Genomic DNA, 15,974 nt, shown 5'->3' with positions numbered 1-15,974 from the left:
TCCCCAGTGATTTGCATTAGGTTCGTTATTCATAACTAATACCGGAATAGTACTTTGGGATTAATTCCGAATAATCCGAACACGAATAGTTACTATTTGTCCATCAGTAATTATAATTTTAATACCAGCCATACATATAAAACATCTGTCAACCATATTACTTGGTAGCATTCTCTTCTGACTGCCCCATAAACACTCGGTGAGTCGTGGATGTATATCTACAATATTTCAATAGGAAGAAGTATCAGATCGGATATATCAAAATCTAACTTCTTCTTCAGAGCCTTTAGTCTGATGTGTTTTGCCTGGTTATAAAAATTACATTAGTCAATTCCATAAGTATAATAGATATTTTATCAATTTCTGTTCAATCAGGACAATATTAAATTACATTGATAAGCAAAAGGGTAACAATGTATTGAACTTTTGACTTTCAGGCTCCAAATCTTACCATCCACTACAGCTTCTAACATGAGATAATCATCTTGACTATCACATATATAAATTTGACTTACAACTATTTAGCATATGGTTAGTTATGCAGATTTTTGTCATGTCGCTGCATTGTTACTGTTTTGCTCCTGTTTGTGGAAAAATGTTTTACTTCCTGTTTACTACAAATTACAACCTGTTCTCACATTCCCTGATAGCTCAGTGTGTTATTAGGTTGATTCCCAAGTGAAAGGTCACTGGATTGAAACGAGGCGTAGCCATGAAGATTTCCCAAGAAATGAGAAACAGCATCATCCAGCTCATCGATAACGGTCTCTCAGCCAAAAAAAATGGCCAAACAGAATTGTGGGATTCCTGGAGTACCCGTAGGCGAAGTGAGGGGGCGACAAACAGTTTATGGACAGGAGTGGTGTCAGGAGCTTGGTCTTGGGTATTATGGACCTCTTCTATCAAATGTAAGGAAACAGATGACATAATAATGCCTTTAGCTAAAATATGCACTGGTTCAGCGTTTTCAGACTGACAGGGACAGAAGCTACGGGAAAGTACATCAGCTTTTGTGTTCTTGGTACCGGGCCGGAATGTTACCACAAAATCAAATCTGGAGAAGAACAATGCCCACCTAGTTTGCCTAGGATTGAGTCTCTTAGCAGATTCCAGATAAGTGAGGTTCTTATGGTCTGTGATGACTAACTTTATGTTTGGCGCCTTCGAGGAAGTGGCGCCATTCCTCGAAGGCCCATTTAATTGCCAACAGCTCACGATTACCAATGTAATAATTTCTCTCTGTGGGAGAAAACTTGCGGGAAAAGAAGGCACAAGGACGAAGCTGAGTGAGAGACGGAGTACCTTGTGATAGCACCGCTCCCACTCCAACCTGGGATGCATCGACTTCCACAATAAACGGACGCATAAGGTCAGGCTGAACCAGAATCGGGTCTGAGGAGAAACATTCTTTTAATTTTGAGAAGGCATGGATCGCCTCTGGCTTCCAATTTACCACATCAGCCCCCTTTTTAGTCAAATCTGTGAGGGGTTTGGCACTTTTGGAAAAATCTCTAATAAATTTGTGGTAATAATTAGCAAACCCAAGGAAACGCTGCAAGGCTTTCAGAGACTTGGGTTGTACCCACTCCTTAATTGGTTGAAGCTTAGAGGGATTCATGCGGAAGCCTTCTGCAGACAATATATAACCCAGGAAATTAACCTCTGCCTAAAAAAAAACCCCACATTTCTCATATTTAGCAAATAGGTAGTTCTCCCTGAGTCTCTGGAGTACAGTGCGTACATGTTGGACAGGTGACGTAGCATCAGGAGAATAAATCAGGATGTCATCCAGATAGACCACCACATATTGACCACAAATATCTCTAAAAATGTCATTAACAAAGTTCTGAAAAACAGCCGGCCCATTACTTAATCCAAAAGGCATTAACAGGTACTCATAGTGTCCCTCTGGAGTATTAAACGCTGTTTTCCACTCATCTCCTTCTCTGATGCGGATTAGGTTATATGCTCCCCTGAGATCCAGCTTGGTGAACCACCGGGCTCCTATGAGCTGGTTAAACAGATCGGGGATGAGTGGCAGAGGGTACTGATTCTTTACAGTAATAGCATTAAGTTCTCGGTAGTCAATACAAGGTCTGAGGCCACCATCTTTCTTATGAACGAAAAAGAATCCAGCGCCGACTGGTGACCTGGATGGTCTGATAAACCCTCTCTGCAGACTGTCTGCTATATAATCTTTCATGGCCTGACGCTCCGGACCAGAAAGACTATACATTTTACCCTTGGGGAGTCGGGAATTGGGGACCAAATCAATGGGGCAGTCATAATCTCTGTGCGGAAGTAATTTTTCAGATTCAGATACAGAAAACACATCAGCAAATTCCCTGAATGCATGAGGTATGAAGATAGGTTCAGCTCTGGTCAGGTTAACAGATAACGACATACACGTCTCCTGACACTCAGGGCTCCAGCGCACAATCTCACCCTGGTGCCAGTCTATGACCGGGTTATGTTGTGCAGCCATGGCATGCCCAATACCACTGCTGACATCAGATTCTCAAGAACAAAAAATGACACAGATTCTACATGCAGAGCACCAACAAGCATGGCGATCTCTGGAGTTACAAAAGTAACCACACCCTGCGTGAGAGGTGTACTATCGATAGCAGATATTCTAATAGGTGCATTCAACCTTAGCAAAGTCAAACCCAGCTCTTTTGCTACAATAGTATCTATAAAATTAGCAGCAGATCCACAATTAACAAAGGCCTGCAGCCGTACAGATTTTGCCTGGTGAGATAATGAGACAGGTATCATTAACCTCATAGGGTCTGTAGGAATTACCTGGGCACCTGAGTGGGTATCCTGGGGCCCAGTCAGGTGGTGCTGCTGCCTTGGAAATGATTGCATCTCTGATCTAGGCTCTCCATGTTTGGCTCCACAACGTGATCTGCACCCTTGCAGTCGACAGGATTCTGGACACGATGAGGTAGGTGCTTGAACCTGAGCAGACCTGAGATCCTGCACTTGCTGTGTAAGTCCATGTACAAGGCCAGAAAGGGTGTGCACCTGATTTAGCACAGGATGGAGAGAATCCATTTTTTTTTCTCTTCTCTCCTTGTTAGATGGGCCAGAGATAATGTAACTCCTGCCTGGATCCACAGACTCAGATGGGCTATAATGGGGAGGCTAGAGGGAAGCCACTCACCAAGCAGGACCCCCAGAACCCTGAAACCCTTTAACCCCTCTACAGGGATTTGGAATTACACAGGGAACTGGAGATCACTACCTGTGGAAGGCTGCAGTCCGATGAGAGTAGTAGTCAGGTAGGGTCAAACCAGGAATTGCGGAACAGGGACAGAATCGGCAGGCAATTACGTAGTCAGCAAACGTAGCAGAGGTCAAATCCGGATCGGGCAGCGAGGTACAGAAACAGTAGGCAGGAGGGTAGTCAGAAAACACGCAGAAGTCAACACACAGGAATCACCAACAGAATAGGATGTAACAGAAGCCAGGAAAATCAGAACTCTCTCTGGCAGTGGTCATGTGACAGGAGGGGGAATAAGAAGGGTGTGGTGTCTTCCCATTGGCTGTAGCTGAACGCTGGCAACTTCAGCTGGAAGACACATGCCACCCACAGTCAGCCAGCGGTACTGCAGATCCCAAGCTAACCCAGCCCAGTGGATGATCGGAGCCTGTGCCCACCGCTGGCATCGACTCCTCTCCCATCACCAGCACCATCCATGGCAGGAACACTGCGTCGCCTGGCGATCGGAGCAGAAGTCGTCGCTGGAGCAGACTCCGGCGGTGACGTAACATTATGGGTAGAGTTGAAGAAAAAGCTGTATACATACCCAAGTATGTAGACCAGTATCTACCAACATTGGGAATATGTAGATGAGACTTGGGATCAGATTTCAGTCAAAACATACTTTATTCTGATGCAGAGCATGCCAAAAGAATTTAAGCAGTGTTGAAACCAAAGGTGGATTTACAAAATACTTACAAAATAAAAATTTACATTTAGATTTTTAGCAGCAAAGAAGGGAATTTTGTTTACTTACCGTAAATTCCTTTTCTTCTAGCTCCAATTGGGAGACCCAGACAATTGGGGTGTATAGCTATGCCTCCGGAGGCCACACAAAGTATTACACTAAAAGTGTAAAGCCCCTCCCCTTCAGCCTATACACCCCCCATGCTGCTACGGGCTCATCAGTTTTGGTGCAAAAGCCCGAAGGAGGAAAAAATTATAAACTGGTTTAAAGTAAATTCAATCCGAAGGAATATCGGAGAACTGAAACCATTTAACATGAACAACATGTGTATACAAAAACAGGGGCGGGTGCTGGGTCTCCCAATTGGAGCTAGAAGAAAAGGAATTTACGGTAAGTAAACAAAATTCCCTTCTTCTTTGTCGCTCCTTATTGGGAGACCCAGACAATTGGGACGTCCAAAAGCAGTCCCTGGGTGGGTAAATAATACCTCATAATAGAGCCGTAACGGCTCCGTCCTACAGGTGGGCAACTGCCGCCTGAAGGACTCGCCTACCTAGGCTGGCATCTGCCGAAGCATAGGTATGCACCTGATAGTGTTTCGTGAAAGTGTGCAGGCTCGACCAGGTAGCTGCTTGACACACCTGCTCAGCCGTAGCCTGGTGTCGCAAGGCCCAGGACGCTCCCACGGCCCTGGTAGAATGGGCCTTCAGTCCTGAGGGAACCGGAAGCCCCGAGGAACGGTAAGCTTCGAGAATTGGTTCCTTGATCCACCGAGCCAGGGTTGACTTGGAAGCTTGTGTCCCTTTACGCTGGCCAGCGACAAGGACAAAGAGTGCATCCGAGCGGCGCAGGGGCGCCGTACGAGAAATGTAGAGTCTGAGTGCTCTCACCAGATCTAACAAGTGCAAATCCTTTTCACATTGGTGAACTGGATGAGGACAAAACGAGGGTAAGGAGATGTCCTGATTGAGATGAAAAGGGGATACCACCTTAGGGAGGAATTCCGGAACCGGACGCAGAACCACCTTGTCCTGGTGAAACACCAGGAAAGGAGCTTTGCATGATAACGCTGCTAACTCAGACACTCTCCGAAGTGAGGTGACTGCTACTAGAAAAACCACTTTCTGCGAAAGGCGTGCGAGCGAAATATCCCTCATTGGCTCGAACGGTGGTTTCTGAAGCACCATCAGCACCCTGTTCAGATCCCAGGGTTCTAACGGACGCTTGTAAGGAGGGACGATGTGACAAACCCCTTGCAGGAACGTGCGTACCTGTGGGAGTCTGGCCAGGCGCTTCTGAAAAAACACAGAGAGCGCAGAGACTTGTCCCTAAAGGGAGCCTAGCGACAAACCCTTTTCCAATCCGGATTGAAGAAAAGACAGAAAAGTGGGCAAGGCAAATGGCCAGGGAGAAAACCCCTGAGCAGAGCACCACGACAGGAATATTTTCCACGTCCTGTTGTAGATCTTGGCGGACGTTGGTTTCCTAGCCTGTCTCATAGTGGCAATGACCTCTTGAGATAATCCTGAAGACGCTAGGATCCAGGACTCAATGGCCACACAGTCAGGTTGAGGGCCGCAGAATTCAGATGGAAAAACGGCCCTTGAGACAGCAAATCTGGTCGGTCTGGCAGTGCCCACGGTTGGCCGACCGTGAGATGCCACAGATCCGGGTACCACGAACTCCTCGGCCAGTCTGGAGCGACGAGGATGACGCGGCGGCAGTCGGCCCTGATCTTGCGTAACACTCTGGGCAACAGTGCCAGAGGAGGAAACACATAAGGAAGCCGAAACTGCGACCAATCCTGAACTAAGGCGTCTGCCGCCAGAGCTCTGTGATCTTGAGATCGAGCCATGAATGTTGGGACCTTGTTGTTGTGCCGTGACACCATTAGGTCGACGTCCGGCATCCCCCAGCGGCAACAGATCTCCTGAAACACGTCCGGGTGAAGGGACCATTCCCCTGCGTCCATGCCCTGGCGACTGAGAAAGTCTGCTTCCCAGTTTTCTACGCCCGGGATGTGAACTGCGGATATGGTGGATGCTGTGGCTTCCACCCACAGCAGAATCCGCCGGACTTCCTGGAAGGCTTGCCGACTGCGTGTCCCACCTTGGTGGTTGATGTAAGCCACCGCTGTGGAGTTGTCCGACTGAATTCGGATCTGCTTGCCTTCCAGCCACTGCTGGAACGCTTTTAGGGCAAGATACACTGCCCTGATCTCCAGAACATTGATCTGAAGTGAGGACTCTTGCTGAGTCCACGTACCCTGAGCCCTGTGGTGGAGAAAAACTGCTCCCCACCCTGACAGACTCGCGTCCGTCATGACCACCGCCCAGGATGGGGGTAGGAAGGATTTCCCCTTCGATAATGAGGTGGGAAGAAGCCACCACCGAAGGGAAGCTTTGGTTGCCTGAGAGAGGGAGACGTTCCTGTCTAGGGACGTCGGCATCCTGTCCCACTTGCGTAGGATGTCCCATTGAAGTGGACGCAGGTGAAACTGCGCGAAAGGGACTGCTTCCATTGCTGCCACCATCTTCCCCAGGAAGTGCATGAGGCGCCTCAAGGGGTGTGACCGACCTTGCAGGAGAGATTGCAACCCTGTCTGCAGTGACTGCTGTTTGTTCAGCGGAAGCTTCACTATCGCTGAGAGAGTATGAAACTCCATGCCAAGATACGTCAGCGATTGGACCGGTGTCAGATTTGACTTTGGAAAATTGATGATCCACCCGAAACTCTGGAGAATCTCCAGAGTAACGTTGAGGCTGTGTTGGCATGCCTCTTGAGAGGGTGCCTTGACCAGCAGATCGTCTAAGTAAGGTATCACTGAGTGACCCTGAGAGTGGAGGACCGCAACTACTGTAGCCATGACCTTGGTGAAAACCCTTGGGGCTGTCGCCAGGCCGAACGGCAGTGCCGCGAACTGAAGGTGTTCGTCTCCTATGGCGAAGCGCAAGAAGCGCTGATGCTCTGGAGCAATTGGTACGTGGAGATAAGCATCCTTGAGATCGATCGATGCTAGGAAATCTCCTTGGGACATTGAGGCGATGACGGAGCGGAGGGATTCCATCCGGAACCGCCTGGTCCTTACGTGTTTGTTGAGCAGTTTTAGGTCCAAAACAGGACGGAAGGACCCGTCCTTCTTTGGAACCACGAACAGGTTGGAGTAGAAACCGTGACCCTGTTGCTGAAGAGGAATCGGGACCACCACTCCTTCTGCCTTCAGAATGCCCACCGCCTGCAGAAGAGCCTCGGCTCGCTCGGGAGGCGGAGATGTTCTGAAGAATCGAGTCGGAGGACGAGAGCTGAACTCTATCCTGTAACCGTGAGACAAAATGTCTCTCACCCAACGGTCTTTTACTTGTGGCAGCCAGGTGTCGCAAAAGCGGGAGAGCCTGCCACCGACCGAGGATGCGGTGTGAGGAGGCCGTAAGTCATGAGGAAGCCGCCTTAGTAGCGGCACCTCCGGCGGTCTTTTTAGGGCGTGATTTAGACCGCCATGCGTCGGAGTTCCTCTGATCCTTCTGAGGCCTTTTGGACGAGGAGAATTGGGACCTGCCCGCACCCCGAAAGGACCGAAACCTCGACTGTCCCCTCCTCTGTTGGGGTGTTTTTGGTTTGGCCTGGGGTAAGGATGTTTCCTTTCCCTTGGATTGTTTGATGATTTCATCCAATCTCTCACCAAACAAACGGTCGCCAGAAAATGGCAATCCAGTTAAGCACTTTTTGGAAGCCGAATCTGCCTTCCATTCCCGCAGCCACAAGGCCCTGCGTATTGCCACCGAATTGTCGGCTGCAACCGCCGTACGGCTCGCAGAGTCCAGGACAGCATTAATAGCGTAGGACGCAAATGCCGACGTTTGAGAGGTTATGGACGCCACCTGCGGCGCAGACGTACGTGTGAGTGCGTCAATTTGCGCCTGGCCAGCTGAGATAGCTTGGAGTGCCCATACGGCTGCGAATGCTGGAGCAAAAGACGCGCCGATAGCTTCATAGATGGATTTCAACCAGAGCTCCATCTGTCTGTCAGTGGCATCCTTGAGTGAAGCTCCATCTTCCACTGCAACTATGGATCTAGCCGCAAGTCTGGAGATTGGAGGATCCACCTTGGGACACTGAGTCCAGCCCTTGACCACGTCAGGGGGAAAGGGTAACGTGTATCCTTAAGGCGCTTGGAAAAACGCTTATCTGGACAAGCTCGGTGTTTCTGGACTGCCTCTCTGAAGTCAGAGTGGTCCAGAAACATACTCTTTGTACGCTTGGGAAACCTGAAACGGAATTTCTCCTGCTGAGAAGCTGACTCCTCCACTGGAGGAGCTGAGGGAGAAATATCCAACATTTCATTGATGGACGCAATAAGATCATTCACTATGGCGTCCCCATCAGGAGTATCAAGGTTGAGAGCGGCTTCAGGATCAGAATCCTGATCAGCTACCTCCGCTTCATCATACAGAGAGTCCTCTCGCTGAGACCCTGAACATTGTGATGATGTCGAGGGGATATCATAGCGAGCTCGCTTAATCGGTCTGGGGCTGCGGTCCGTGTCAGAGACCTCACCCTGGGATCCATGAGACACCCCGGGAGGACATTGCTGTTCCAACTGAGGGGGACCAGGGGGCAATGATTCCACAGTGCCCCTGGCTTGAGATGCCGGCTTGGACTGCAAGGCTTCTAATATCTTAGCCATAGTCTCAGAAAGTCTTTCAGTAAAAACTGCAAACTCCGTCCCTGTCACCTGGACAGTGTTAACAGGTGGTTCTCCTTGGGCCACCCTTAGCAGAGGCTCCGGCTGAGAAAGTGCCACAGGGGCCGAGCATTGCACACAATAAGGGTCAGTGGAACCTGCCGGCAGTATAGCCGTACATGCTGCACAGGCAGCATAGTAAGTCTGTGCTTTGGCACCCTTGCTATTTGTGGACGACATGCTGTTGTCTTCTCTGAGCAATACAGGAGGGTATATAGACAAAAATCAACAGTGCACCACACAGTGTAAAGTATAGTCTATAATCATATAATCTATAAGTACACTTCTGCACTAGTGGGGCCAGCACCACAGGTGCTGCTTACCGCCTGCGCAAAGCGGTTGTGTGGGCACCAGAAATCCTGCCTGGGTCTCCCTGAGCTTGTCTCTCCTCTCCAGCGTTAGCAGAGCTGAGAGGAATGGCTGCCGGCGTCCTGAGGAGAGGAGGGAGCCGTGGGCGTGACCCAGAAAAGTGCGGGAACTGGTGCTCCACTGTGCAGAGTGAGGGGGGTGGAGTATGCAAAGCATGCTCCAGCCCTCAGTGCTGCCATCCTGTACAGCGTCCCGCCCTTCCCCTGACTGGCAGGGCTGGGGGCGGGAAGAAAACGAGACTAGGCCGCAAAAGCCGGGGACTCGAGTTATAAGCGCGGCCGCCGTATAAGCGCGGTCGGCGCGGAAGTCCCCGGCGCACTAACAGTCCCAGCCGCGCCGCAGTGATAACCATGGCAGCGGCGGTCAGCGCGGCAGTCCCCCTACACGAATACACTCAGCGACGCTGAAGTGTGTAATGGCACAAACGCAGTCAGCGCTGCTGTCCCCGGTGCACTAGCACACCCAGCAATGCTGGAGTGTTGCTGTGCGCGGTCCCCACGGGGACACAGAGTACCTCAAAGTAGCAGGGCCATGTCCCTGAACGATACTCGGCTCCTATCCAGCATGGTCCTCAGAAGCTGTGGATGGAGCACGGTCTCCTGTGCCTGGAGACCGAAAGGATCCCACTTCACCCAGAGCCCTAATTGAGGGATGGGGAAGGAAAGCAGCATGTGGGCTCCAGCCTCCGTACCCGCAATGGATACCTCAACCTTAACAACACCGCCGACAAGAGTGGGGTGAGAAGGGAGCATGCTGGGGGCCCTGTTATGGGCCCTCTTTTCTTCCATCCGACATAGTCAGCAGCTGCTGCTGACTAAGCTGTGGAGCTATGCGTGCATGTCTGACCTCCTTCGCACAAAGCATAAAAACTGATGAGCCCGTAGCAGCACGGGGGGTGTATAGGCTGAAGGGGAGGGGCTTTACACTTTTAGTGTAATACTTTGTGTGGCCTCCGGAGGCATAGCTATACACCCCAATTGTCTGGGTCTCCCAATAAGGAGCGACAAAGAAATAGTAAGAATGCAGGGACATGTCATAACTAATCATATGATAAATAGTTGCAAGTCAAATTTATGTATGAGATAGCCAAGATGAATGTCTATAAAATCAAGGTTGTATCACATTCAGAGCTATAGTGGATGGTGAGATATAGATCCTGAAAATCAAAAGTTCACAACATTGTTACCATTTTTCTCGTCAGTGTAAATCGGTGAGTAAATGTTGAATGTATCAATTTATCTGCCAGAAAACTGATCTGACACATAAAAATTGGTCTGCCAATCGCAATGGTTACAGTGTGTGAACCCCATCCATAAGATAAGTGAAAGACAATGCCATTATACGGAATAGAAAGGTTTAAAAGGAGTCTGCTAGTCGGATCAACCCTCCTAACCTTTCTATATGGGCATATATGGCATAGGAAGCTGAATAAAATGATACCTGCAATATGATGTCTTATTCCAGAGAAAATCTTTTTCTTAATTAACTGTTAAGATCTATGGGCCAGATATAGATCTCCCTGAGAATCTGCCTTCAGCGCTTATTGTAAATGAAGGGGACGTTTCAAGTGTAATACATGTAGATTAGGAGAGCAACTGTCAGTCATTACATGTCTCACTGGTAAAATAATCTCTGGGGAAAACTCCCTTTGAGAGCTATGTCTGACCCAAAGATTTTAAATACCCATTTACATATTAACCCTGCCGGTCTGTTCGGTCAAAAATTTGATTTTTTTTTTTAAAATATTCATTACACGGTTCTGAAACTTGTGGTTAATTTACATTTCCTCATTTGAGGGGTTCTTATTATGGGTTGATATTTTTTTTTTTGTTTTTTTGTTTACTTTTTCAAAAATAACCGGAACATAAGTGTATAGTAAACCCGAACTGAACAGCAGGGTTAAGAAAAACATGGATTTCTTGAAAATAATATACCATATATATTTTTTCAACTTTCTATGACCTACATACCCATATAGACGGCTTAGGGGAGTTTGATCATACTGGCAGATTCCCTTTAATTTAAGGAATGATCACAACAAATGAGTAATTATATATTATATAATATATAACTATATTAACAAAAAAATAGGAGGGTGTAAATGGCCACTTCAGACCAATTTCATCTTCCGCAAAACTGATGAAAAATCCGTGCATTTAAACTCACTCATTGATCTTATATACAGTGCCTTGCGAAAGTATTCGGCCCCCTTGAATTTTTTAACCTTTTCCCACATTTCAGGCTTCAAACATAAAGATACAATTTTTTATGTTATGGTGAAGAATCAACAACAAGTGGGACACAATTGTGAAGTTGAACAAAATGTATTGCTTATTTTAACCTTTTGTAAAAATTAAAAAACTGAATAGTGAGGCGTGCAATATTATTTGCCCTCTTTACTTTCAGTGCAGCAAACTCACTCCAGAAGTTCATTGAGGATCTCTGAATGATCCAATGTTGTCCTAAATGACTGATGATAATAAATATAATCCACCTGTGTGTAATCTAGTCTCTGTGTAAATGCACCTGCTCTGTGATAGTCTCTGTTCTGTTTAAATCACAGAGAGCATTATGAAGACCAAGGAACACAACAGGCAGGTCCGTGATACTGTTGTGGAGAAGTATAAAGCCGGGTTTGGTTACAAAAAGATTTCCAAAACTTTAAACATCCCAAGAAGCACTGTGCAAGCGATCATATTGAAATGGAAGGAGTATCATACCACTGCAAATCTACCAAGACCCGGCCGTCCCTCAAAAATGTAATCTCAAACAAGGAGTAGACTGATCAGAGATGCAGCCAAGAGGCCCATGATCACTCTGGATGAACTGCAGAGATCTACAGCTGAGGTGGGAGAGTGTCCATAGGACAACAATCAGTCGTAAACTGCACAAATCTGACCTTTATGGAAGAGTGGCAAGGGGAAAGCCATTTCTCAAAGACATCCATAAAAGTGTCATTTACAGTTTGCCACATGCCACCTGGGAGACACCAAACATGTGGAAGAAGGTGCTCTGGTCAGATGAAACCAAAATCGAACTTTTTGGGCACAATGCCAAATGAGATATTTAGCGTAAAAGCAACACAGCTCCCTGAACACACCATCCCCACTTTCAAACATGGTGGTGGCAGCATCATGGTTTGGGCCTGCTTTTCTTCAGCAGCGACAGGGAAGATGGTTAAAATTGATGGGGAAATGGATGGAGCCAAATACAGGACCATTCTTGAAGAAAACCTGTTGGAGTCTGCAAAAGACCCGAGACTGGGACAGAGATTTGTCTTTCAACAAGACAAAGATCCCAAACATAAAGCAAAATCTACAATGGAATTGTTCACAAATAAACATATCCAGGTGTTAGAATGGCCAAGTCAAAGTCCAGACCTGAATCCAATCGAGAATCTGTGGAAAGAGCTGAAAACTGCTGTTCACAAACGCTCTCCATCCAACCTCACTCAGCTCGAGCTGTTTGCAAAGGAAGAATGGGCAAGAATTTCAGTCTCTTGATGTGCAAAACTGATAGACACACACCCCAAGAGACTTGAGGCTGTAATCACAGTAAACGTTAGTGCTACAAAGTATTAACTTAAAGGGGCCGAATAATATTGCACGCCCCAATTTTCAGTTTATTAGTTTTAACAAAACTTTAAAATAAGCAATAAATTTCGTTCAACTTCACAATTGTGTCCCACTTGTTGTTGATTCTTCACCGTAACATTAACATTTTTTATCTTTACGTTTGAAGCCTGAAATGTGGGAAAAGGTTAAAAAATTCAAGGGGCCGAATACTTTGGCAAGGCACTGTATATAGACATTTTATTACATACACTTCCTTATACGCAGTGACACCGATCATCAGAGATGTTTTCTGTCTCCACATACAATATCCACATTTTCTGGAGACTCAGAAAAAAGTCTTTTTTGTATGCTCCATGTAAGAAAAACATCACCTTAATTTTACCTGGAAGCATTCTCATTACTAACCTTATCTGTGACTAGTACATAATTCAGCCTCAAACTGACTTCGTAGCCATCCTCGTGCATAGTCGCTGAGATGATCTGCAATTGAGAAAACAACATTAATTACAGACAATAATAGAAAAATGAATATTTTCCAAAAGTCTCTTACAATAAAGTGCAATAACTTAAAGGGGTTATCCAGCTTATTTTGACTTTTTTTATTATTACACTATTAGGCTACATTGGGGCAGGTAAGTAGATAGTGAGCACTTACCTGCCCTGCTGTCAGCCCCTCTCCCCCGGCTCAGAGCGGTCATGTGACTGCTCCTGCCGCGATTTTGCTGCTTCCGGTTATTTCATGTCAACATGGGCAGGACCATGTTGACATGCAAATCTGGAACAGCTTGTAGCCACCCATGCATGAGTCCCCGCCCCCCTTCCCTGCACCCTCCCACACATTCCCCCGCACCCCGTACTCTCCCCGCCCACGGTATCACCGCCAGCACCGGGCCCCCTGCTCAGGATAGCAGGAGTGCCCTGCAGTCTGTGTCCCGCTCCAGCCCCGCGGCTGCCTTCATTGCAGTGTGTGTCTGCCCGCATGCAGATTTTCACACTGCAGAGCTGGCAGCAGCGGGAATGACGAACGCTGCTGCCAGGAGGTTAGATGACATCATTACCTGCGGTGACGATCTCCTCTTCACTCCTGTCACCGCTGTCACTGCCGCCTATGCCCGCTGCGTTCTCACGTCACTAGTGGTGACGTCACGGGCGATGCTGCTGAGAACGAGGCGGACATAGAAGGCAGTGACAGCTCTGATGGCAGGAGTGAAGAGGAGATCGTCACATCAAGTAATGATCTCATCTAACATCCTGATGGCAGCGCTCGTCATCCCCTGCAGTGACCTGGGCTGACCTATTGATGTTAGCTCAGGTCACTGCATTGCTCTCCCAGCCAATGGGGAACATTCTGTTCTTCATTGACTGGGGGGACTTGTCTATGGTATGGATAGTCATGTGTCCCCCTTATTGGATTACGCCGGACCCGGATTTGATTGTTCTTTTCAATAAATTGGTGAAAGAGGGAATGTGGGGAGTGTTTTTTCAAATAAAACTTTTTTTGTTGTCTATTTTTTTTTATTAGTGACTGGGTTGGTGATGTCGGGTATCTGATAGACGCGTGACATCACTAACCTCAGGGCTTGATGCCAGGTGACATTACACATCTGGCATCAACCCCATATATTACCCCATTTGCCACCGCACCAGGGCAATGAGAGGAATTGGGGAAAAGTGCCAAAATTGGCACATCTAATGGATGCGCCACTTCTGGGGCGGCTGCGGCCTGCTATTTTTAGGCTGGGGAGAGTCTAACAACAGTGGACCTCCCTAGTCTGAGATTACCAGACCCCAGCTGTCTGCTTTACCTCGGCTGGTGATCCAATTTGGGGGGACCCCATGTTTTTTGTTTTAAATTATTTATTTAATTTAAAATAGCGTGGTGTGCCCTCTGTTTTGGATTATCAGCCAAGGTAAAGCTGCCAGCTGTAGTCTGCAGGCTGCAGCCGTCTGCTTTACCCTGGCTGGCTACAAAAGTTAGGGGGGACCCCATGTCGTTTTTTTTTTAATTATTTATTTTTTTGGCTAAATACAAGGCTAAGCACCCTTTAGTGCCACATGAAAGTCACTAAAGGGTGCCAGCTTAGAATATGCAGGGGGGTGGGACATTATATATGTCTTTCTCATCTATCTATTCATTTATCCATTATCTATCTGTCTATCTATCTATCCCTCTATTCATTCATTCATTCATTCATTCATTCATTCATTCATTCATCCATCCCTCTATCTCTGTCTCTATATCTATTCATCTCTATATCGACTCATCTATTTATCTTTCTTGCTGCTTCCGTTTTTTGCAGTCCGCAAAAAAAACGTAAGGCACACGGATGACACACAGATGCATCCGTGAAAAAATGAACCGATTTTTGCGGACCGCAAAAACGGAAAGGTCATGTGAATGTAGCCCATATGTGTTCCCTATGGGGGTAGGGGTCGGTACAGAACGATGGTGAGGGGAGGGGGTCGGTACAGAGCGCAGTGTGTGTGTTTGTGTGTGTGGGTGGGGGGTTGCAGAGCCTGATGTGATGTGGGGTGCAGAGTTCAATGTGTGTGTGTGTGTGTGTGTGGTGCAGAGCCCGAGGTGGGGCTGTTATTTCCATTGCTAGAGTGATAACAGGTCAGCTACTGAGCAGAATACTGACAGGGAATGTGTGTGCAGGGGGCGGGCAGAGGGTGGGCAGGGGGCGAGCCTGGACAGTGAGGGTGGGCAGGGGGCGAGGCTGGACACTGAAGCCGGGCGGTGCCAGCTCTGACTGAGGTTTTGCACAGGAAGTGGTCAGTTTGCTTGTGCTGAATGTAAACAAAGAGCTGCCGAGAATAAAGGGATAATTCAAGAGGAACAAAAGATAGAAAACAAAAAATAACAATGTAGGGGTGATTTATATGACAATACAGCACAGATAAACTCAACATTTTTTGGTAAGCTAATGTCAGACAACTCCTTTAATTGTACTACTTATGTACTCAGAACCTAAGAAGAAAAAAATGGAGGCCAAATGAAATGACTACATGTAGATTCATACTGTCCACCGAACCCTGAAGGTGTTCTTATCCCGATACATGCCTAACAGACCAGTGATACAATGAGTCGCATTACAGTAGAGTACAGAAATATTTTTTATTACAGTGATTAACTTTCAGAGACAAAAATGAGTATTTTTTACGGTGATATATTAAATAATAAAAGAAACTTGTAAGGAGATCATCAAAAAAATGGGCAATATTGGTAAGAAGATTAAATGGGGTCCTTGCTGACTCAGGTTGCTTCATTGATCTTTTGCTACTTACAAGATAGGCCGGGTATACATATTCGGCTTTTCGACGATTTGACGG

General features: G+C 47.2%; 1 protein-coding gene across 2 annotated transcripts in view; it reads right to left on the bottom strand.

The window, feature by feature from the left end:
- The window catches only part of DZANK1 (double zinc ribbon and ankyrin repeat domains 1), a 116,656-nt gene that overhangs the window by 37,957 nt on the left and 62,725 nt on the right, over nucleotides 1-15,974 (bottom strand). For both annotated transcript variants that reach the window (XM_075338106.1, XM_075338107.1), the window contains exon 15: nucleotides 13,047-13,121. In XM_075338106.1, the coding sequence (XP_075194221.1) occupies nucleotides 13,047-13,121 (75 nt within the window). The remainder of the gene's footprint in view (nucleotides 1-13,046; nucleotides 13,122-15,974) is intronic.

The sequence above is a fragment of the Anomaloglossus baeobatrachus genome, chromosome 3 (genome assembly GCF_048569485.1).
Source record: "Anomaloglossus baeobatrachus isolate aAnoBae1 chromosome 3, aAnoBae1.hap1, whole genome shotgun sequence".
Lineage (NCBI taxonomy): Eukaryota > Metazoa > Chordata > Amphibia > Anura > Aromobatidae > Anomaloglossus > Anomaloglossus baeobatrachus.
This window is presented reverse-complemented; position numbering and strand designations above follow the sequence as displayed.